Source organism: Typopeltis vanoorti, chromosome 24, assembly GCF_054136105.1.
Source record: "Typopeltis vanoorti isolate ZY-2024b chromosome 24, IOZ_Tvanoo_1.0, whole genome shotgun sequence".
Taxonomy (NCBI): Eukaryota; Metazoa; Arthropoda; class Arachnida; order Uropygi; family Thelyphonidae; genus Typopeltis; species Typopeltis vanoorti.
Window position 1 is genome coordinate 51533528 of NC_143572.1, and position 23557 is coordinate 51557084.

The following is a 23557-nucleotide window of genomic DNA, read 5'->3' on the forward strand; positions in this document are numbered from 1 at the left end:
AAAATGCTAGTGCATTTTGCACCAGTACAATTAACTATCTTGGAAAAAATAAACCAAAAGAATGTTATATAACATAACCAAATGTAATTACAGTAATCTCTCAATTATCCAACTAGGGTGGGGGTTCAATTTGCTGCTTGCATAACTGAAAGGTTAAATATTGAAGGTACAATTACATGGTGCTGTACCAGAAATTAGTTGGCACACCAACCCATTTAAAGAATGGTTAATTAAAAGTTCATTCATGCAAAAGTGATATAATTGAGAGATCCCTGTATAAAATTTTATAAACAGGGAAGAAATGCATATATGAAAAACAGAAAAAAGGATAAATGTTAAGAAATGAACATAAACTCTTGGTAACTGGAGAAAGAAACAATGTAGAATGAATGTACCTCACAGCAGCTGTTCAAAATAACCTCTGTTGCTAGCTACATAGCTGTTGATACATCTCACCATTTACACCTATCTCCACTGAGATAGAGTACACCAGTGAATTCAAACAGGTCCTAATAAATAAAAACTTACAGGATTTAGGTTGGGTGATGACTAAGGAGGCCATATAACTGACCCACCTCAACTCATCTATCTTACAAGGAAACCACACCACTGATCAAGATACCCTCTGGCCTCACAAATGAAGCATGAACTATGTTTCTCCTCCAATTGGACACATCATGGAAGATGTTTATGATCAGATTTTAAAAGAAACAGTACAAAAGCTCCGTAAACTTGTCAGAAAAACAGGCAGTGGCTATTGAACAGTTTCCAAAAGAAACATGCCAATACGTGGATGGAGAAAGCTGCTGAAATTTTATCTGGATAACTGCATATGAATTTTGATTGGCCACATGTAATTGAAAATACCATTTCAAGTAACAATCACCTAACTGTAAAAAGCAGAGGGAAAAAACTGTTGGTCCTGCATACATTGTTATAGAAACTACTGAAAAAATACCAACTCATGATAATGACTATCTGATAAAAGTGCTTGACTTAACTAGGAATAGTGCAGTTAAAATTGATTTTCATGCAGGACCCTCCATACAACTGCTTGAGAGATGCTCTCCAACACCGCAATCCTTTATATAGTAGTGAATGAATGCAATTCCACTAGGTGCAGTATGTTCTCCTCAGTTTCCAGTGCCTTCATGGTTCTGTGCTCACATCCAATTTGTGGTGCAAAAACTATGTTATACTCATGAAGGTGACAAAGATGAGTGAACATTTGGGAGCATGAAATTTGATGACTAGTGAATGCCTCTTGATAAAGTCTATGTGCTTCATGTGCATTTCTGGTAGCATGTTCATAACAAAAGTGTACAACAGCCAAATGAGTAAATGTGAACTCATCCTCCATTGCAAAACACAACCACATGACTCAGTACAACAGCCAAATGAGTAAATGTGAACTCATCCTCCATTGCAAAACACAACCATATGACTCAAACACTGAAACAAATAGCAACTATTATATGCTCAGGAGGAACATATTAGACTAAACTCAACTCCAGGCATATCATGAATGCAATTCTGGTTGTTTACAATCATGATTCATTGATCTGCTTTGCATGTTTCAAGAATTTGAACTGCAACTGCAAAGATTTCAAAAATGTGGTTTTTGGATCAATGTTTATTAAAACCTTTATATAAGTTCCTAGGAATGGGATATGCTTTTATCATTTATGACAGAGGTGTAGAATCAATCTGTATATATGATAACAAAATAATAAAAGAGAGAGAGAGAGAAATTAGTTGAGTGAGTTATACCAAAGCAACTAAAGTTATAAGATGACGACATTATGTCTGTACATTGTGCATGTTTGACTGATGCACATATGCATGTGGGATTCGGAGGACAGACTGCAGAAAAAATTTCCATTCTTCTATGAAAGAAGAGCTAACATCTTCAGCTGAAAAGACCTTGTAAATGGCCCACATGTCCTTGAATCAATTGAAACACAGTTATTTTCAACCAAAGGACTTTGCTTTCAAATCTACAACAGATATGAAGAGAGAAATAATACTGCTTTACAAACAGGAATGTTTCTGTAGATATCAAATCTGGCTAAAAGGAATGAGAGCAGATCAACTTTTATTCATACTTAATATATTGAGGATGGAGAAAAATATATAAATAGTGGAACAGCCTATGTTTCAAAAAATCAGCAAGTGGTTCAAAATGAATTATACTATGAACAGCATTAAGGAAATAAATAGTTTGAGAAATGTCATATAGCAAACTCTTCATATTGTGCAGTTTAAATTCTGTGGTTTTACCTATTCTTACATTTCATATTTGTGACATAAAAATTCTGAGTATATGAAATCACCATGGGAGGATAAGATTAAAGAAATGGCTAGAACTCAGTGGCATGACCAAGAAATACATTTCTTTGCCCGCATACATAAAATTGGTTCTATTTGCAGAATGCTGAATAATATTGGATAAGAGAATGATTTTAAAATAATTGAACTGTTTTATATAAGCACTTATTTAAATTGTATTGTATTAATGTATGAGAAATGTATTAAAACTGGATTAAATTGAATCTTCAAATAATGATGACAAGTATGTATGTTTTTAACATGAGGATACCTGTCATGAAGGATTTTTTTTGGAACAGGATGATATTTTTAAGATATGGAGTAGTTATAATGAATGAGTCATTAGTCAGTTGAAATATAATCCCATTAGTAAGAAGAATGTATTCACTGGAATTTTATACACACTAGCGAGGTCTTGAATCCAAGCAATTTATATTATTATATTAAATACTTAACCAGTCTACTTACTACAAATAACACATAATCCACAGCAGTTATATAAGTATAGTTTTTAATAAAATTCAAAAGAGAAGAAGAATATATAAAACTTTTGATTTTTCAAGGAAAATCCCCCCCTTCCCCCCACATACATAAATTTAATAAATGCATCATTATGTGGACCATGAGAAGACTGCAAAGCACATTACCATGATGATGATATGATGGACAGTGTACATTCTGCAAATCTAAATTCCACACTTAATGATTGAAATGCTTTGGGATTAAGTTTGTTAATTTAGTAACTTTTTTTTTTTTTTTTTAATTATTCTGTTCACTGCTACCACCTGCTGAAATAAATATAACTAGGATGGGTACAGATATAGCATCTTAAGTGATTTTTGGCTAGGATTGATTATAATTATGGCCAAAGCATTGCATCTGTTAATTGACTGCATTCTCTTGACAGCTTGCCTATTTTTCAGCGTTGGATTAAAAAAAAAAAAAAAAAAAACTGGTACCTCTTTATAAGACCAGCTACCTCACATCAACTGAAAAGTCCTGATAATGGTTACTTGCAGGCGCTTGTAATTTTTGGCAGAAAGTTTAAGCTGGAACTTCGTTCTTTACTTCTTTTCTCTTTAACATTACAAATACCACTTTTATATTCAGGATCTTTTTTTATTACATAATCGCCGTGAATATAAAAAGTTTACTGAATATTTCAGAGTCTTTCAGGAATGTATATGTTTGAAAAAAAATCATATTTTCATTCAGAAACCATATTTTGAAGAACATATTATACTGATGTCTAATAAAAATAAAATATCAAATCTGCATATTAAAAATATACTTGTCTCTGAACACACGGGTGTGCAAATTACATAACAAAGTTCTACGGATTTGTCACTAAAAAAAGAAAAGAAAAAAAAAAAGAAATTGAACTAATACTTTTATGCAAAAGTGTTAATATTATCTTCCATTTAAAATTAGAAATATATATAGGATAGGGCTCCCAGACCAGTGGTCTACACTAAACTTGAGGGAATATATATCATCCCACACTAAGTATAATTTTTCAATGCATAATTTGGTTTAGAATTATTCACATATATGTATATTTATGATTTTTTTTTTTTCTGAGACAAGACATTTTACAGCTATTTGAAGTTACGCAATTTTTTTAGTTTATTTATTTATTTAATTTTTTACATTGCAAAAACACTCCTAAAGGATATTTATTCTGCAATATCCTTCTTCCCCTCTTTTTTTTTTTTTTTTTTTTGTAAATAACCACTTCATTGTATGGATGAAAAACATTAGGTAGGTAATGATATGAAACACTTACTTGATGTTGCTTTAGAATACTGTCCAAACCAGCATGTGACGACAACTAAAATATAAATATACCATTACGTTTTGTTTTTTTCTTTTTGCAAATCTTGCAAAAAAAGTTTTTTTTTTTTTTTTTTATTACTTTGCAAACCATATGCTGGGAAACACTGCCATAGAATAGAATTATACACCTTTTACTACTGGGACACTCATGTGGTAGATTAAGTTACCTACTATGCCAATACACAGAGTGAAGGTCCACTGTTATTACGTATATATGTAAACACAGGTGTTTTAGACTTTCCATCTAGTGCATGAAGTTATGTTTAATTCATAACAGTGCTCTCTAACCATATTGAATGGGGCCCATACTTTAGAAGGTAGTTTGCTTACATTCAAGAGACTATTAAAATCCAACTTTTTTTTTTTTTTTTTTTTGAAAACAGACATTCTGGCACAAATACTGCAGTTAGATTACCATTTTTACACAATTTAGTTAAAACATCTATATCCAAATAAGTAAGCTTTATCTTGATATAGTTTGTTTTTTATTATGTCCTTACTGCTCAAAATATGCTGGTAATGAAATACAATTTTCCATTTTGAAAAAGACCAATCTAACTTGAAAATGTGCATTATCTTAAATGAATGACTGGTACAATAATGTAAAATTTTTAATGAGCACTATAACTGATATTTGATTCATTCAAATCTAACTGCATATATAAGGGCAACTTTGATAACTGAACTTTATCAAAAGAAATTCATAACAAAAAAGTGATTTTTTTTTTAAATTCTTAATTTTCATTACCATTTGCATTTAAACTGAAGTGAGAACTGCAAGTTTGATCCTGCTATAGTAAGCTTAAAAAAAAACAGCTAATTATAGTGAAATTTTTGTTACACTGATTGATAAAAGTATCTGCATTACTGCATGTATAGGTTAAATTAAAATCCAACAGCTTTTTCATCTGATTATAGCACTTGAGGACTGTGTGCTTACACCAGGTTTCTCCTTAACCATCTCCAATTCCACACTCATAATTCTCCATAAAGTTGGATGCAGAGACCAAAAATTCTAAGAGATGTTGAAAAATGTGGTACATGCATGATCTGTCAAAAAAAGGCCTCTCTTGCTTTACTGAAATGAATTTCATATTTCATGCTGACTAGATGTGAAAAATACATGCTCGTAGCTGTACAATTTCAAGACACGGATTTAATGTATGTTGTTTTAAAATCACCATTGTCTTATGATCTTTGGTTTGGAAATGTCAGTTGCTTATAACAGGAGAAAATTTACTAAAAGTTAAAATGTATCTGCAGATAAAGCAGTACCAGTTTAAAAAAAACAAAGACTTGTCTCATATTTATGAATGAAAATGAAAACAGTAAATGTAAATTGTGTCAGAACACTCTTAAGGTCATATTTTTTAATATATAAATCAAATAAAAATGTCTTCACTAATTTGGTGCTCAGTGTGTCAAGAGTTGTGTGTAAACAAGTCATTCTACTGTTATCAAACAACATCTCATATAGGGTTCTCCTATCCACTTCCTTTCTTCCACACATTTAGTGCAGCGATGGTCTTCCTGGGCATGCTTAACCACACTAGGGAGTCAGCACATCCTCTAATTGAAAACACAGTAGCCCGTTTTTTTAAATTTCTCAAACCAACCATGAGAAACCACAAAATTTTCCACAATTTCTTCAGTTTGTTTAGATTTCAGGTGATTAAACAAAAATAATGCTTTTTCTTGAATCACCATTTAAGTTAAAGGCATATGATATTGTGACCTATCCACAAACTTAACATTTTCTCCATTTGTTCTAAAATTGGACTCCTTAAGTGAGTTAATTTTGCTGCTGTAACATCTGTACAATTCTGAGCAGACTGTTTTATTTTTTCTGATTGACTAAGTATGGTTGTTAAAGTTGACTGCACTGATCCTAAAGAATGTGCCACGTTGGACTTTCTTTCACCCCTTTCAAAACATGTTGTATGATATTTAATTTAGTTTCTAAAGAAATTGCTTTTCTTTTCCTTGATTCTGCCATTTTAACTAAATATTAATATTTACAAAATCTACAATAATGCTATCAGAGAACATATGTAATTTACTGCAATGCGTCACAATGAAACACACCCTACAAAGCAGGGCTCCTTGGCACACACAGGGGGGGGGAGCGCCAAGGGGCTCTGCCTCCCCAAATGAAAAAGGAAAAAAAAACACTAGAAAATTTTCCAAAATTCTTTTCCTAATTAAAATTCATTTTTTAAAAAATTTATGTTGTGTCTTCTATTTCTATACTACTTATGAATTAGCGATCACATAAGGTGGGAATAGCCTATAGCTCTCAGGAATCATGGCCGCTGTGAATGCAAGGTGAACAAAGTAGTGCTCAGGCGGACAGAGCGCTACTTCATTTGCCCGAGTCGGGCCAGAGGAGATCATGGGTATCGTGTATTGGTGATCACTGCAGATGCTCAGTCATGGGTTGTAAGCAATGCATAATGTGCATTCTCAAATCGTCTACTCAACTTGCTCCTCCCTCCCCCCAAGATTAAATCCTGAAGTGTAAGCAACGACTACATTACATGGATGACATGCAAAACTGTTAAAACAGACACACACACAGCTTGGGAATACATGGTGAGTCACCGTTGTTCGCAAATTGGATGACTGCCGGGCACTGACCTTAAAATTTTAACATTTTTATATAAAATGGGGATCGAAATTGCGGACTTCATTATATCTAGGTTTTGTTACCAGAGGTAGCATTAACCGAGGTATGACTGTATTTGTAACACTTTAAAATCCCAAATCTGTCTAACCTTAAAATACTGATCTGACATCTGGGGTAGTGCACCAAAATTTCCTTCAGAATGCTCAAACCGTATCAAGAAGAGACTCTGTTTCACTGACTCCCTCCAATCACTTTTTTTTTTATAGATTCTGTTTCTAAATTGTTTTTTTTTCTATAGGTATTTTCATGGTCATCAATTCAGTGAATGCTTCTCCACTGAATTGATGACCATCATACCTCCACTTTCCTGTAATGTAAGAACACAAGCAGTCACTAGTCAATATCTGTATGCAGTTCAGCTCCAAACTTATAAACTTCTCGTCCACTTCTTTCATTCTTCCCAACGCCTTCTCCATACTATTTTCCCCAATGAATATCTCCTCCCCAGCTTATCAAGAAACACCTCACATCAACCAATTTCTTCTTTCTCCCTAACAACATTCTTAGTTTTTGTGATTGCTTATGTAAGGTTGATATTTAAAACACCCCTTGAGGGTACATGTAAGGAATTTGATGACAATATTATTAGGTTTTTAGTGACAGAAGAGTCAAAAAAATAAAAAATAAAATAAAAATAAATAATAATAAAAATCAGCTAATGCCATTTTGTTCTCGTATAAGGGAGTAGGTGAGGCTGTTTTAACCCTATCTAACTTTTTAGAGACTGAGTGGGCAGTTCAATCTCCACTGGTAGCCAATCAGAGATAGCTGGTCCAAGACTATCACTAATTTTGAAAGTTAATTTTTCACATGGTTAGAGTATAATAAATTTAGTTTAATCCTTTATCCAAGTGTGAGCAAACAAAGTTTGCGCCTGAAAGTATCTTCAGGACTAGGGCAAGGTGATACAACACCAGGGCAACTCGTTGCAAAGGTGTAGCAAGCTACCAACACTCCTGTCTCAGTATCTCCTTTAATGCAAAACACATCTCCTTGCGGATATGTCTCATGTTATGCATTAAGGGAAGGGCCACTACCCAGACTAGTTTCGACCTTTATTGAGGTCTCTTCAGTGGGAGCCAGGCCCAAGCTGAGATACTAGGCAGAAGCATTCGTAGGTCATCTGTACCTATAGGAGTTGTCAAATGGTGTGCCACCCTTTTTTAATAAATTACTCTGGATTTAGAGAAAGATGTTGAAAGTTTATTTTTCACATGGTTAGAGTATAATAAATTTAGTTTAATCCTTTATCCAAGTGTGAGCAAAACAAAGTTTGCGCCTGAAAGTATCTTCAGGACTAGGGCAAGGTGATACAACACCAGGGCAACTCGTTGCAAAGGTGTAGCAAGCTACCTACACTCCTGTCTCAGTATCTCCTTTAATGCAAAACACATCTCCTTGCGGATATGTCTCATGTTATGCATTAAGGGAAGGGCCACTACCCAGACTAGTTTCGACCTTTATTGAGGTAGAATGGGAGTTCATGTCTCTCATCATTGGCCTTTGGAGAATAAAGCATGCTGAGGATCAGCAGACAGTAAAAGAGGAGTATGATATAAGATAGAGTAGGATAGTAGGAGGTAAAATGAGGCCTCAGTCAACCTGTTTAGCCTTATTGGCTAATTGGTCTGTAACATATAATCTCAATTTACCTGTTCAGAAAAGGTTAAACATAGACTTTTGTCTCTAGTTCTCATATTATTTTATCTAAAGTAATGATTTACTCCAGTATTAATGGAAGTTCTTTTTATGTTACTAAATATAATATCCTTATTTTTATTCCAGGTATATATATATATATATATATATATATATATATATATATATATATATATATATATTTTTTTTTTTTTTTTTTTTAACAGGATATAAATAATAGGACTTGTTTAAATATTTATTTTAAATCTAAAATAACGGGACTTAAGGTCCGGTAAGTAGGAATGAATAGGAACTTACTGAGGAACTCGTATACCTGGTACCACTGGGACTTAGAATGGGGAAGAGACTGGCCCGGGAGATGCCGCTCACGAGGAGCAGCACCGCCTCGCAGTAAGCCTTCGCCGCCCGGGTTCTCAGCTCTCCCCCCCTTGTTTGGAGTAAAGAGACCGTGCCAGAGAAAGCTTTGTGGCTAGGGGAAACAGAGTGGTTATTCTTTTTCCTGGGGTGGGGGGGATGGTGGGTTTTTTTTTGGGTTCTAAAGAGATATACAGGGCTTGATGCGTCCCTGTATAAGAAAGCATATTATCGGTGGTTTGCAGTATTGATTCACAAATTTAAAGTCTCCTAGTAAGTGCCTTTCTTGTGCAAGAAATTTGTGTAAGTAGAAAAAGAAACCTTTTCTTATTCTTGCATACATTAAATTTGCGTCTCGTACCTGGGATTTTTTCCGTACTTTCCAGATGTGATATTTTAGTACATTGATTAGGAAGATAGTGAACTTTTGGGTTTTTTGGACTGGTGGCGGGAATTGTAGTCGTACTACCTCTTCTACTGTCAGCATGGGGATTCCCAATGCTGTGCTGAGTCTCCGCCAGATGCGTTGGGCTGGTGGGCAAAAATAAAAGAAGTGGTCCACCGTTTCCACGTCCCGGCAGACATCGCAGAATGGGTCGCAAGGGTTAGGTACATACCGGGATTTCACCTGTTTCACCGGGAGCCGCCCGTAGGCTATTCTCCAGGCTAGATCCCGATGAAAAGGCTGTCCCCAGCTATTTTTGATGTTTCTGAAGAGAATTTCATTATTTGTACTAAGATTGGGTGTATCACGCCTGGAAAGTTGGAAGAAATCCCAGTATACTGCTTTGGGTTTGTGTGTGAGGATTGCTATTCCTCTGTCTCTGAGTGTTGTGATCGATTTCACTACTGTACGGTACCACTTGGGCACCCCCCTTGCGCGGGGTCCAGCATAGTCCGTGATCCCAAAGAGGGGGAGGAAAAGTCCTATAAAATATCTAATTAGTAGGCCAGAAATGTGGTTGGAGTTTAAGGCCTTCCGTACGGTTTTGAACGTGTTTGCTTGTAGCAAGCTTCTGTGATCGGGCAGAGCATAACCCCCTTCTTCCTGTTTGAGTTGTAGATATTCTTTCTTTACTTCACGTTTTCTCCCATTCCAGAAGAAATCCAGGAGTTCTTTTGATAATTTATTTTCTTGTGCCAGTGTGATGCCTGTGATATTGACAGTGTGCATCAGCATTGGGGTGACGATTGTTTTTATTACTGTCGCTCTGCCATAAAAGGAGAAGAAGGTTGGTTTGAACAGCCTTATCCTTTCCCTGCTTGTCTCCTGCAATTTTTGGATTGGTAGTGCTAGGGTGTCTGAAAAGGGCACGCCTAGTATAGTTAGAGGCTGTGTCTGTAGCGTTAAACCGTAGGGAAGTCCAGTGCTATGGAAATTTCCGAAACTTTTGATTTGGGTTTTTTGTGCGTTAATGCGAAGACCACTGACTATGCTGAATTTTTGCAGCGTGTGCAGATAGATATAGATGGACTCAGAGTCTCTGAGTGTAGCCACTACATCGTCTGCATATGCCACTATTTTGCATTGTCTGGAGCCTTGGGGAAGTGGAATACCGTTAATTGCAGGGGTGTTATCAATTCTTTTAATTAGGGGTTCTAGTACTAGGGAGAAGAGGAGGGGGCTTAGCGGGCAGCCTTGCCTAACCCCTCTCTTTATGCGGATTGGTTCTGTTAGAAACCCATTAATAGATAGTTGGGTCGTGGCTTCCGCATACATGTTTTTAATGGTACGCCGAAGTCTCGGGCCCACGCCTGTTTTTAGTAGGATGTTCTGCAAGTACCTGTGGTTGACGCTGTCAAACGCTTTCTCCAGGTCGGTGGAGAGAAGTGCCAGGGGGTATTTTTTCTCTTTGGCCAGTTTGATCAAGTCTCTTAACAAAAAGAGATTGAATTCCATAGATCTACCAGGGATCCCATAGACCTGTGAGCTTGTTATTATTTTTTCGATACCACCCTTAAGGCGCGTGCAGATAATTTTTGCAAAAATCTTGTAGTCTACGTTGGTTAGGGAGATTGGACGCCAGTTATTCGACAAAGTCCGATCTCGGTCTTTCTTGGGGATAAAGATGGTGTGGCTCTTAACGAATTCCTCGGGGATGTTTCCCGAAGTGAGGAATTCGTTAAAGATGTTTATTAACGCTGCCAATGCAAATTCCCAGATAGATCTATAGAATTCTATCCCCAGTCCGTCTGGCCCTGGGGTCTTCTTTGTTTTCATCATTCTGTACGTGGCCTTTAATTCGGCTGCAGTTATCGGCCTGTCCTGCAGGGCACTAAGATGATCGGGAAAACGTGTTGCGTCCCACTCACTGAAGTCATCCGTGCCCTGCCGGTCAGAGAAGATACCGATATACTGCTGATGAAAGTGACCGAGTATTTCGTGGGTTGAGCGTAAAATCTGGCCCTTCTCCTCGATCTGGTGAATCGTTTTCTCATCATTAGCCGCCACCCGTTGTTGGTTGTAGAATGCGGCGGAAGGTGTTTCCAAATGTCTGAGATAGAGTCTCGTTCGAAAGTCGAGGTCCTCGACTCTACTCTGCCGCTCTTGCTGCAGTTCTATTTCTACTTGTCTGATGAGATCTCCGCAGGGAACTCCGCTCCGTTCGTTTGTCCGGTACCAGCCGAGTTCCCTGTAGAGATCCCTCAGCCGTTTGCGTTTTTGGTAGGCCCTTTCGCGTCCACATTTTTGGAACAGTTCCCTAGCCTGCCTCTTGAAGGTCAGCCAGTTTTCCCAGTCCCAGTTGGTGTTTGTCCATCCGTCACAGAGGTTCTGTAGCTGGTCGCTGAAAAGACTGGGGAAGGTAGGAGGGAGCCTCCAAGGACCTCTGGCTGTTTCCATCACCTCTGGGAGCGTGATTTTTAGTATGACCATCTTGTGGTCGGTTGTCAAGTTATGCACTGCGGTGTGACGTATCCTCTGAACATATTGTTCCAGGTTTTGGGACACGTACACCCTGTCTAGTCTTGTCGGTATCTGGCCGCGGCCGCACGTAGTTTCTACTTTGGCGGGGTTATTCCGCCTCCAGATATCGACGAGGTCAAAATTTATACAGCATCGATTTAAAGCGGCAATGCCGCCAGTTCCGTTGTTTGCGTTCCCGCCTATTTTGTCTAGACGTGTGTCTTCCACACAGTTCCAGTCTCCTGCAACTATTAGGTGTTCTGCTCCCAGGAGATAGTTTTCAAGGGCAGAGAAGAAACCACTTCTGTGGTATGGATTGTTCGGGGCGTAAACTGCAGCAAGTCGGATGGTACGGCCACAGTACTTCCAGTCCACCGTTACTAGGCATCCTGTGGCGTCTTTTTGGACGTTGAAGAACCCCCCCGCGATTGGGGGGCGAATTAGTATCCCCACCCTCGCGAGTGAGCGTCCCCGAAGTACCAGTAGCTGGTGACCGGATAGCTTCTTGAGAAGTTCTCCACGTCCCAATGCTTATAGAAATGGGTTTCTGGTCTCTTCAGTGGGAGCCAGGCCCAAGCTGAGATACTAGGCAGAAGCATTCATAGGTCATCTCTACCTATAGGAGTTGCCAAATGGTGTGCCACCCTTTTTTAATAAATTACTCTGGATTTAGAGAAAGATGTTGAAAGTTTATTTTTCACATGGTTAGAGTATAATAAATTTAGTTTAATCCTTTATCCAAGTGTGAACAAACAAAGTTTGCGCCTGAAAGTATCTTCAGGACTAGGGCAAGGTGATACAACACCAGGGCAACTCGTTGCAAAGGTGTAGCAAGCTACCAACACTCCTGTCTCAGTATCTCCTTTAATGCAAAACACATCTCCTTGCGGATATGTCTCATGTTATGCATTAAGGGAAGGGCCACTACCCAGACTAGTTTCGACCTTTATTGAGGTCTCTTCAGTGGGAGCCAGGCCCAAGCTGAGATACTAGTATCTAGATACTATCTAGATACTAGTATACTAGTATCTAGATACTAGTATCTCATTGAGGTCTCTTCAGTGGGAGCCAGGCCCAAGCTGAGATACTAGTATCTAGATACTAGTATCTCAGCTTGGGCCTGGCTCCCACTGAAGAGACCTCAATAAAGGTCGAAACTAGTCTGGGTAGTGGCCCTTCCCTTAATGCATAACATGAGACATATCCGCAAGGAGATGTGTTTTGCATTAAAGGAGATACTGAGACAGGAGTGTTGGTAGCTTGCTACACCTTTGCAACGAGTTGCCCTGGTGTTGTATCACCTTGCCCTAGTCCTGAAGATACTTTCAGGCGCAAACTTTGTTTGCTCACACTTGGATAAAGGATTAAACTAAATTTATTATACTCTAACCATGTGAAAAATAAACTTTCAACATCTTTCTCTAAATCCAGAGTAATTTATTAAAAAAGGGTGGCACACCATTTGGCAACTCCTATAGGTAGAGATGACCTACGAATGCTTCTGCCTAGTATCTCAGCTTGGGCCTGGCTCCCACTGAAGAGACCTCAATAAAGGTCGAAACTAGTCTGGGTAGTGGCCCTTCCCTTAGTGCATAACATGAGACATATCTGCAAGGAGATGTATTTTGCATTAAAGGAGATACTGAGACAGGAGTGTTGGTAGCTTGCTACACCTTTGCAACGAGTTGCCCTGGTGTTGTATCACCTTGCCCTAGTCCTGAAGATACTTTCAGGTGCAAACTTTGTTTGCTCACACTTGGATAAAGGATTAAACTAAATTTATTATACTATCACTAATTAATCGGTACGTAGTGAAGAAGTTGGCTAACAAGTGCCACTATCTCGTGGCCCTAACACAATATTTTTAATGTCTGAAAATAGTGAGAGTTCCATGGCTGAGAATCTTGAGTTTACAGGACGAAAAACCCAAGTTTCTGGGAGAAAAAACCCACTTGCCCATGTCAGAGATTGACTAACTCGGGAACCAGTTGAAAAAATACTTAGAAAATGTTCCTCTAGTCAGTGACTAGACTCGAACTTATAAGTCTTTCTTCATGCGGTCAAGTGCTGTAGAATGCAAAAGCCACTTCTACTGAGCTATACACAAGAGTCAAAAGACAGCACGGTAAAAAAATGTACAAGTCAGAGGAAACGTTTGCCAATAGGTGGAAAGTTCAAAATGGCAGAATGAAAAATAAACGACAAATTTTACTTTCAAGAGGTTTTTGCATTGGCCAAGGCACTATTGAAACAATTAAGGACTTAAATTTAACATTTTTCCAGATCATAATTCTAACCTGTCTCCAACTGATTATTACATTTTGGTCCTTTACAAGAAAGTACTTCATGAAGTCAGAGAAGCAATGCACATTTGGCCACAAAGACATCAAAAAATTCTCAGATGGCAAATTAACAATTGTTTGGAAAAGAAAGGAAATGCATTGAAAAATAATACTTAGTTTGTATATCTTACCTTTCTAGAGTTAATAAAAATTAAATCGCCTTTACTTTTTGATTTAGCTTTGTAATTTGGAGAGAATGAAAAATATGAACCAATTCAACTTAAAAATTTATGCTGTCAAACTGATACCAGAACTTATATATTTGTGATGTCATAAAAAAAATGAAAAATTTATTTCATTTTTTTAAAAAAAACTCTTCTTTAAAAGGTGAACAAAACAAAAGAAGCTGAAACTACACATCAGTTTCCCAGTTGAGTATATATCTGCACATGCTATTGTCTCGTGGAGGTAAAAAATATTGCTGTCACCTTTTTTTTTAAAAAAAAAAAATTAAATGAGTAATGTATTCTTCTTCCTGATTTGAAGCATGCTAAACCTAATAATCTTAAAATTTTAATATATGTTCTTTCTTTCCTAAAGTCTTTGTTGAAGCATGTGAAGGTAAAATAACTTGTTATAGACAACTTGAAAATAGTCTTCATTTGAGTATGTGCATAAGAATGACACCATAGCTTGTCCATTATTGTTTTGGATATTCTGCACTGAATTTCAAATTTGCAAATTATGACAATGAATATGATTTTAATTTTGGATTATGAAATGTAATGCTATTTTATTTAATACATTATGGCATGAAAAAAAAAAAAAAAAGCCTCAACCTAATGCCTACAAAATAATGATAATTTAAAACTTAAAAAAAAAAAATTATAAAAAGTTATTTTATGATCAGCCACCAGTGTTAACATGCAAATATCATACTTTTTTTTATTTTTACACAAGCTTTTAATGAATACACATATCAACTATTAGATTCAGACACTATTTTGATTATGTAGTTCTGCTTTAAAAAAAAATTAAGAAGTGAATGTTCCAAAATTAAATTACTATATGTATTTCTTCCAGGGTCTATAATTTGCTAAATGTCCATGGGACAAGTTATTTTGGTAAAGTAACTATCACAAATGGCAAGGTTTTAATGTGATATAGTACCACATAGGAATTAAAGCCTAACAACACAAACGTATCTTGGTTAAATAAGAAAATTTTATACTTGAAGATATATGCAATTTCACTTTTAATTAGCTTTTTATGTTATTTATAAGCTTCCCTGCACAATTCAATACTCTGAATGACATCCTTAAATTTTTTGCTTTTTTTTTTTTTTCAATTAGTGATCTTTTGGAAGAAACAGTGGCTGGATTGCTTGCCATTTTACAGCCTTTCAACATGCTGATAGTTTTAAATTGAGGTCATGTGTTTATTTTTCTCTTCATCCTTGCTTTTACATATGGCTAAATGCACAAGATCTTTCTGTTAACTCAGCTGTGAATTTCAGGTCAACTCTGGCCTGAGAGCATAGTTCAAGTTTATACCTGTTGACAATAATGTTAGCAATGCTCATAACATTTCTAACAATTACTAATGCTCTAGATTCCTGGCTATTTCTCCAGGAGCATATTAGGCTCACTATTTCCTAAGATTGATCCTCATCCCAAATGTGTCTGTTTATTTATTTTCTAGATGGAACATGGTGATTCATAAATGATCATTTCGCACTTGAGGATGTACTGGAAGAAACACTTATTCTAATGCTATTTAATTTTAACAGTGAAGCAAATAATAGGCTTTTTAATCCCCACCAAAACATAACTTTTGCTGACATGGTTGGTTGAGTGGATAGCATCTCCACTCTCTAATCTATAGTGTGTGGATTCAACTCCCAAAGTGGCATCAGAACTTTTACATGCTGCTTAGATGAGATATGGATTTCATCATCCATTGTGAGACCACTGCCTACTTATTACAGGCCTGAAGTGGCTTGAAAAAGTTCTCCATTTGGTCTCTGAAGAAGCAGGGTTTCTGGACTTGGAACAAAATAAATAAATTAAAAAATATATATAAAATCAATAAAAAATCCTCAACTCACCCACAATACAAATGTGCTATAGGTTCACAAATAAACTTTCCATGGGTGTGAATCACATAAAAACACCACGTTTACTACCATCCTGAAGAAAAGAGATGAAAGATGGTAACTAGAGAAGAGCTCCTGTTTCATTTAACCCACTTACAGTACTAAGATGCTATAGGATTACAAGCTACAGCACTTTGGCAGGATTGCCATAACACAAATCTAACAAATACACTTTTCTTACTGAACTAATTACTTCTTGACTTTCTTTTCTAGACATGTAGCAAATAATTACCAAAATGCAGAATGGAGGAAAGAAAAAGTAGCATCAAGAGGGAAAACTTACAGATAAGTCCAGGCCACTGACATATAGACTAAGGAAATTACATACACAAGGTAACCATATTCCTATGCATCTTTCAATTTCATTTGGCCACTTTTCCTTGACAAAAATTGAATAGTCAAAGAAGTATCCCACCCCCAATCATATATGAAGGACTAGGTTTCAGCAAAAGTGTACTTGCACTGAAAATGCAGAATGATTAATTTTTTCCATAATATACTTCAAATTTAAAAATCCTAACCAGCTCAGATAGGAATAACAGACAAAATAACTAAAGGTAAGAATTGAACATATTAGCAGATAATATGTTCAACTCATAGCAGATATTAGCAGATAATCTGCTAATATGTTCTCCAGCTGGATTGTCAGGATAAAAAACACAAGTTGCTAGGAGGAAACTGGCTCCAAAGGAAGACATACTGTCACTTTGTGATCCCCCCCCCCATTCATTTTTGAAACAAAATGAATTTTGAAAGAAAGAAAAAGAGAGGTTGTTTAACCTATTATACAATACCACAATGGGCAGATTACTTGCAAGTTTGGAAAAGAAAGAAAGAGAGAGAGAGAGAGAGACTACACTAACACTTGCCTTGAGTTAGTACAATGGCAGCTCAGGCCTCACAGTCATGCCTGTCTGCTAGAATCTCCAAAAACTTTTACATCCAGTATAAACACCAACATAAATGACATGACCTCCTACATTTCACAGAAAGTGATACCCTTCAAGGGCATGCTTAGGGCCAACACTCCTCCATTTTGAGGATACATCAGTAAACATGGTAGTACCATGTTTACTGATACTATTGTATCAGTAACTGTATCAGAAACTGTGGTATCACTATGTTTATTGATGTAAACATGGTGGTACCACAGGCTAACTGCCAGGTAGTACACAGGCCTGATCAAACCTGTCAGTAATGAGCCAGGAGGATTCCTGAGCATAATCCTGCTGCCACATACTTTGCCAGGTCATTCCCGGAGAGTAGTCAAAGTAGTCGTATGTGGAAGACTGCTGAGACCGCATTATGGCATGGAGACTGGATGCTCTCTGTATGAATGTCATGTCCAAGAATATCTCCTTTCACTGTATCCCCACTCTATCCTTCCACCCAACCATAAATGAACCAATAATGGAACATACAGTTGCTGGCTTGGTTGGCCGAGTGGTTAACGTATCTGCTCTCCAGCCAAAAGGCTGTGGGCTCGAATCCCGCCATGGATGTTTGTGATTGTCTGTGAAAATACTAGTGGTGGTGGTGTAGTTGTGGTTCACTGTAGTTGGAGGCAGAGAGTTGTAGAGTAGGCGCCCTCCCTCGATGAGACTTTGGACTCCTTGGAAGTGTCAAGTAACAATAATACAGTGACGGTAACAATGTGACTAAAATAAATCTCCCCTGAAAACCAACCCCCCCCCCCTCCCCCAAAAAAAGACAGATCAAGCACAATATACAAATCATGCTAGAATCTCCAAAAACTTTCACATCCAGTATAAACACCAACATAAATGACATGACCTCCTACATTTCACAGAAATCCAAAATACAGCTACATCCACTAGTGTACAGCTTCAATTACAAACTCCACAAGGATGGCACCTATACCTTTGAGAAATCTGATAGTGACTGCTGGATAATGGCTAATTTAGGATCGCTGCTTTTAACTTCCTCTGACCCAAGATTTCTTTGTCCCATTTCGTAACAATTGTCAACCATTTACAATCCAGCTAACCAAATAGTGAAGTCACCTTCCCAAGTGACCTAACTTCCTCTGACTCAAGATTTCTTTGTCACATTTAGTAACAATCGTCAGCCATCTACAATCCAGTTAACCAAATAGTGAAGTCACCTTCCTAAGTGAACTTAACATCCACAAATCCAACTGTATTCCCTTTTCCAACAAAGCATCTTGTCTTACCAAGCCAGACAAGATGCAGACATCACCGTTTACAGCAATGACTTCTGACCTAATGCAAATCTTATATCTACCTACCTGAGTTTCTGATATAGCTCTCTTTAATACTCTTGATCTTTTTTTAAAAAAAAAAACCAGATCTCTTTCCAGATACAGTGCAGAGAACATGTCTCCTCTCAGTAACTCAGATCAAAATGTCGTGCTTCAAGTTTCCTCTCTCACAGAATGCCCTTCCTCTGACCACTTCCAATTTCATGTCCTTTAGCACCACAAAGTTACCAGGTGAGATGACCTCCAGAATTTTTACTCTTTCTTTCCACGGTCTGACTGTCTTCCACTATTCTAACACAAACACTTCCTCTGAGCAAGTTACAAAAAATTATCATTACTGGCAAGAAGGCTTTTATTCCACATTCCAAAATTAAATTTCCCAGCCCTGGTTCAATAGAAAGTAAATCAAAGTAGCTGAAGAAAAAAAATGCCAGTTTACTGTAGGTGACTTGCATCAAGAACTCCAGCTTCATAATACTAAAACCTATGCTGAATCATGCAATAAATCCAAAATAATCATTAGCAAATCTAAATCTGACTTCATAAAGGCCCACAGCAGAAAACCTGACTACTGTCCAACAGAACTTGTGACTTCTGGTCCCTTGCTATCCTATCCTAATTTACGCTCATGCGTAGACCTACAAATTTTACCGTGTAGGTCAGAACTGAAATAGTAAGGAATAGGTTGGTTACTCCTTATTCCTGGAGGTGTTCGATGTCTGCAGAAGCGTGTGTTCATGGGGCCAGTCTGCCCGTTCTGGGGAACGAAAAACCCCTACCTACATATGATACTGACCAACTCACCTTTAATCGAAAGAGACCAGATAAAGGTTCCTCACGTCACTGATGGGAATCAAACCCAGATCTTTCCGACCAAAGGGCTTCATCTATACTGACTGAGCTATGGAGGCTCGGTCCCTTGCTAAGGATGTCGAATGCAACTTCTACCTCTCATTTTCATCCAGGTCGCATCACTGTTACAGAACCCAAAAATAAAGCTGACCTCCTGGTATCAATCTTTTCCTTTAACTCCCACATAGATGACCAAGGTAAATCACATCCTGTTATACCAGAAAAGAACTGCTGTATGTCTCCTTTTGTTTTCTTAGCAAAAGGATATTAGAAGAATACTAAACAACTTGGATACTAAAGTATTTCGGTCCCAATGTCATCTCTCCTGTATTGTTCTACCATCAAACTACCACCTCAATTCTCTCTAAAATCATGGGGGAGGATCATCAACACTCAGCTTCTCCACTACCTAGAGACCCACCAGTTAATCAGCAATCACCATTATGAATTCTGCCATTCAACATCCACAGCTAACCTCAGCCTGCGTCACTCACCACTGGACACATTATCCCAACTTTTCATGAATGAGATTATCTTCAAATTAAAGATGGCAGCTATTTTATCTGATGCATACTAGCTTTATATCCAAAGTTAATCTGAATTTCACTACTATCTTCAGAGGTAAAACTGATAACAATTACGTAGTCCAGGGATTCCCAAACTGTGTTCTGCAGAAAACTGTTGTTCTGCAGAAAGTGAATAAGTGTTCCGTGAAAAATTATCAAAATTAACATGAGCCTGGAATGGTTTTAAATGCTGTGACAAGTTCAAACATGTTTGAAAATCAGGTGCTCCTCACTTTGGGTGTAGATTGTGCTATTAAGGCCAATGTGCGCTGGCCCTGACTCAGCCGCTAGCTAATAGCTGCCCACAGTTGTCGACACCTCCAAGCGCGAGTGAAGTACAGAGGTATCTATTCTAGGAAATGTGCTTCATAAGCAAGGTCAATGCAATGCGCTGCAGCCTGGCATGCCTGTAGTGTGCGTTGTCACATTTTTGCGATGCGATACAGCCTGCTGCAGCAATAATGTGCGCTTAGCTTTAAATTGAAATGAGACTGATGATACTCGACTCTAACCAAGTTGTTCTGTTAAAATTTCAGGATTTGTGAAGTGTTCTGTCATAGGAAAATTTAGGAAATGCTGATGTAGTCAAGCTCTTAAGGATTATTTTTCCTCTCACAGTGAAATTCAGAATGAGTTCATATTCAAAGTTAATCTATCTTACATAAGGCATGTAAACTAACTGACATTTCTTCTCAGAAAAATCAAAGTGCCCCCCCCCCCCCCCCCCATCTCTGAATATCATATCTATTTTGAGCTAAGGACTGTTTTAGAGATGAATTCTGATTTGAATTGCTCTAGCCTAGTTCATTGGATATTTAATTATGGAAATATTTTGCTGAGGGCATATTAGCACAGATGTTTATGATGAAGCTCTCTGGTGGATAGATCTCAGTTCAAATCTAGAAAACATAAAACCTTTTATCAGGGCTTTTCTTCTTAGAAGCTCAGGATTTTCATCCTGCAACAACCACACAAACAAGCAAAGAGAATACACGCAATTTAAACACAAGAATATTTATTTAAGCATAAGAATAAACACCTTATTTTAAAGTCATGGTTAGGAAAACCAATTTGGACAGGTCATAGACCTTAAGGGCTGTAAGCTCTACAGATTATTTGATGATGATATTTTGTTGAAGGCACTGAATACATGCATATATTACAGTCAACTCTCACTATAGCAAACTACTGAAAAGTCTTGATGACACATACATTGTTATGGCAAAAGACATTCACCACAAAACTATCGACTATAACAAACTATTTCCATTGTCTCTATGGGTCTGCTTCAGTGAGGATCGACTGCAGATTGTTTCATTTTACTGTAAGCTGAGAATCATTATTATGTTTTATGTGAATGGAATGGGTAAACAATGGCAGCTGATATCTCATCTTGTGCTGATGTGACTATATGCATTTTCCATAAACCTTAGCCCATTTCTCTGAGCTACTACTACAAGGTAAGTGCTTTTCAATGGATTTCATAAAAAGATAAATAATCAGTGACAGAAAAGAAAGATCCATATCACTAGAATATCACCATTAGGGGAGAAAAAAAAAAAAAAAAAAAAATCCCCCCAACCTGCTCCCCAACCAAAAACAACATGACTTTAAGCAGAGGGTTATATATGTCTGAGATCTATGCAAGAAACCTGCAAGTGGAATCAACAGTAAGGTCAACTTGGTGTAAGAATAATACAGAATGTTGGAACATACATGCTCTCAAAGGCATCATATTTAATACTTAAGGTGGGTGCAAGCATCACCATGTTTCAGAGTTGAGTGGTAAACATGTCAGCTCCATTTTCCAGTTGAATGGTTAATGAATACGCTATCATCAGATTTTATGGTCAGAATAGTTCTAATGAAGCAAATGGGATGAAGCAAAATGAGATGACAGTCAAATCATTCTTGTTTAAACCTAGTTGATGCAGAAAGGCATCTGAGAATTCCTTGGAAGATGAAATCTATGTGAACTCTAATGGAAAGGGGTCATTCGCTGGCAATTGATACTTGATTTTATGTATATATCTTTTTATCTATCAAATTAGGTTTACAGCTACTGAAGATAATAGCTTGCATTCTACTATACCATGCATGCAACTAACTTAGAATACAAACTGCCTCTCCCCTCCCCATCTCTAATATAAGAGCTAGTAATTCTTTTGGATTTCACACAATAGCATAGGATATTAATTGCAGTAACTTAAAATGATATCTATATATTACTCCACTGCAATACTTCCCATTATTTTAAAGTATCAAAATGTTTTGTGGTATGTATCGCCTAATGAGTGAAAATTGAAGATTGTTAGAATTGTAAAGTCTTTAAATGGGAGACTTTGTTTGATTAAATCTATATCTTTAACAAGTGTTTTAATGGCACTTTTCATTAAAATGTAGAATTTCTCCTGTCTCTAATTACTATCTTTCTAGTAAAAAAGGATGCAAATCACAGATATAGTAGTTTATCTTGGCAATATTTCCCATTATATATATATATTTATCACAATGCAAAAAAAAAAAATTTTTTTTGCACTATGTTAAAATATGTATATATTACATATATGTATAACATCCATATCAAGAAAGAGAGATGGGGCAGGAATAAAAAATAATTTTCTCCTCTTGTTTGTAATACTAAATTTTAATCAAAATTCAGTAATATAGAAAAATGTTACTTTTTTTTTTTAAATCAAAGTTATAATTCCACCATGAATTTTACCTTCTCAAATTCCTCTTTTCCCTCAGGATCAGCAGGATATGGTGTACCTGGAGGAGGTAATTTATGTCTATCTTTTTTGTCAGGCTGTGCATTGAATGGCAATCCTGATGGAGGTGGTGGAAGAGTAAGTTCAACCATTGCAGGAGGAATGTAGATGGGATGAGGAGGAATTGGCACAGCCTTCCCCCATCCTAGTTTCATCTCAAAGCCCATGATTTCTCTACCTATAATATACAATTTAAAGGAACTACAAATTACAAATGCACATGGCAGATGCCGAAGACATAAGAACTGTAAGAATAATCAATGACAATGATCACATAAACTTCAGAAAATAGAGCTAATAAGAAATAAAGTGAGCAAAAATGTAACAATATCATGTAATAATCAAAATAATAATACCAATGTTTTACACCCAGAGCTAATTCAAAGTATTTTGGTACACCATCAATAAAAATTGCATTGTAAGTGAATTAACAATTAATTTTTTAATTAATTTAACAACTTCTGATTACCTTAATATTGCATTAATTTTGTTTATGAGGAGGGGGGGGGCAGGGTAATAAAAATACAATCCTTAGATAAAAGTAATTAGAAAAATACACAATTTTGTTTTCTTTGAGTAGACAAAATCAAACAGGAGAGCAGTTATGAACAAAGTATACTACACACACACCGATAAACCATTCACAGCACACTAACTTGTTCCATCACTGAACTGGATGCAACAGATACAAAATTCCTTATATTTATACTAGGTAATAAGTGAGGGTGTAATAAAAGGAATTTTTTTTTACTTGGGTCATGTATCTTATTTCTTTCTTTTAATGTGATTGAAGTGAAGACAGCACTCATATATTAGATTTATGGAATCAATAACCATTTTGACCTTTGCATTATTAAGATGATCTTCAGAAATATATACATATCCAATATATATATCTTCTCCTCTTCTTCTTCTTCCTTG

At 36.8% G+C, this 23557-nt stretch overlaps 1 protein-coding gene across 6 annotated transcripts in view; it reads right to left on the bottom strand.

Annotated features, from left to right (window-relative positions):
* Positions 1 to 23557, bottom strand: part of LOC150093191 (U2 snRNP-associated SURP motif-containing protein) — a 467947-nt gene that overhangs the window by 260880 nt on the left and 183510 nt on the right. For 4 of the 6 annotated variants that reach the window (XM_090413350.1, XM_090413351.1, XM_090413349.1 and 1 more), the window contains 2 exons: positions 22591 to 22814; positions 4115 to 4159 (listed from right to left, as the gene is read on the bottom strand). In XM_090413350.1, the coding sequence (XP_090269476.1) occupies positions 4115 to 4159; positions 22591 to 22814 (269 nt within the window). The remainder of the gene's footprint in view (positions 1 to 4114; positions 4160 to 22590; positions 22815 to 23557) is intronic. The other 2 variants (XM_090413354.1, XM_090413352.1) reach the window with 1 other exon arrangement.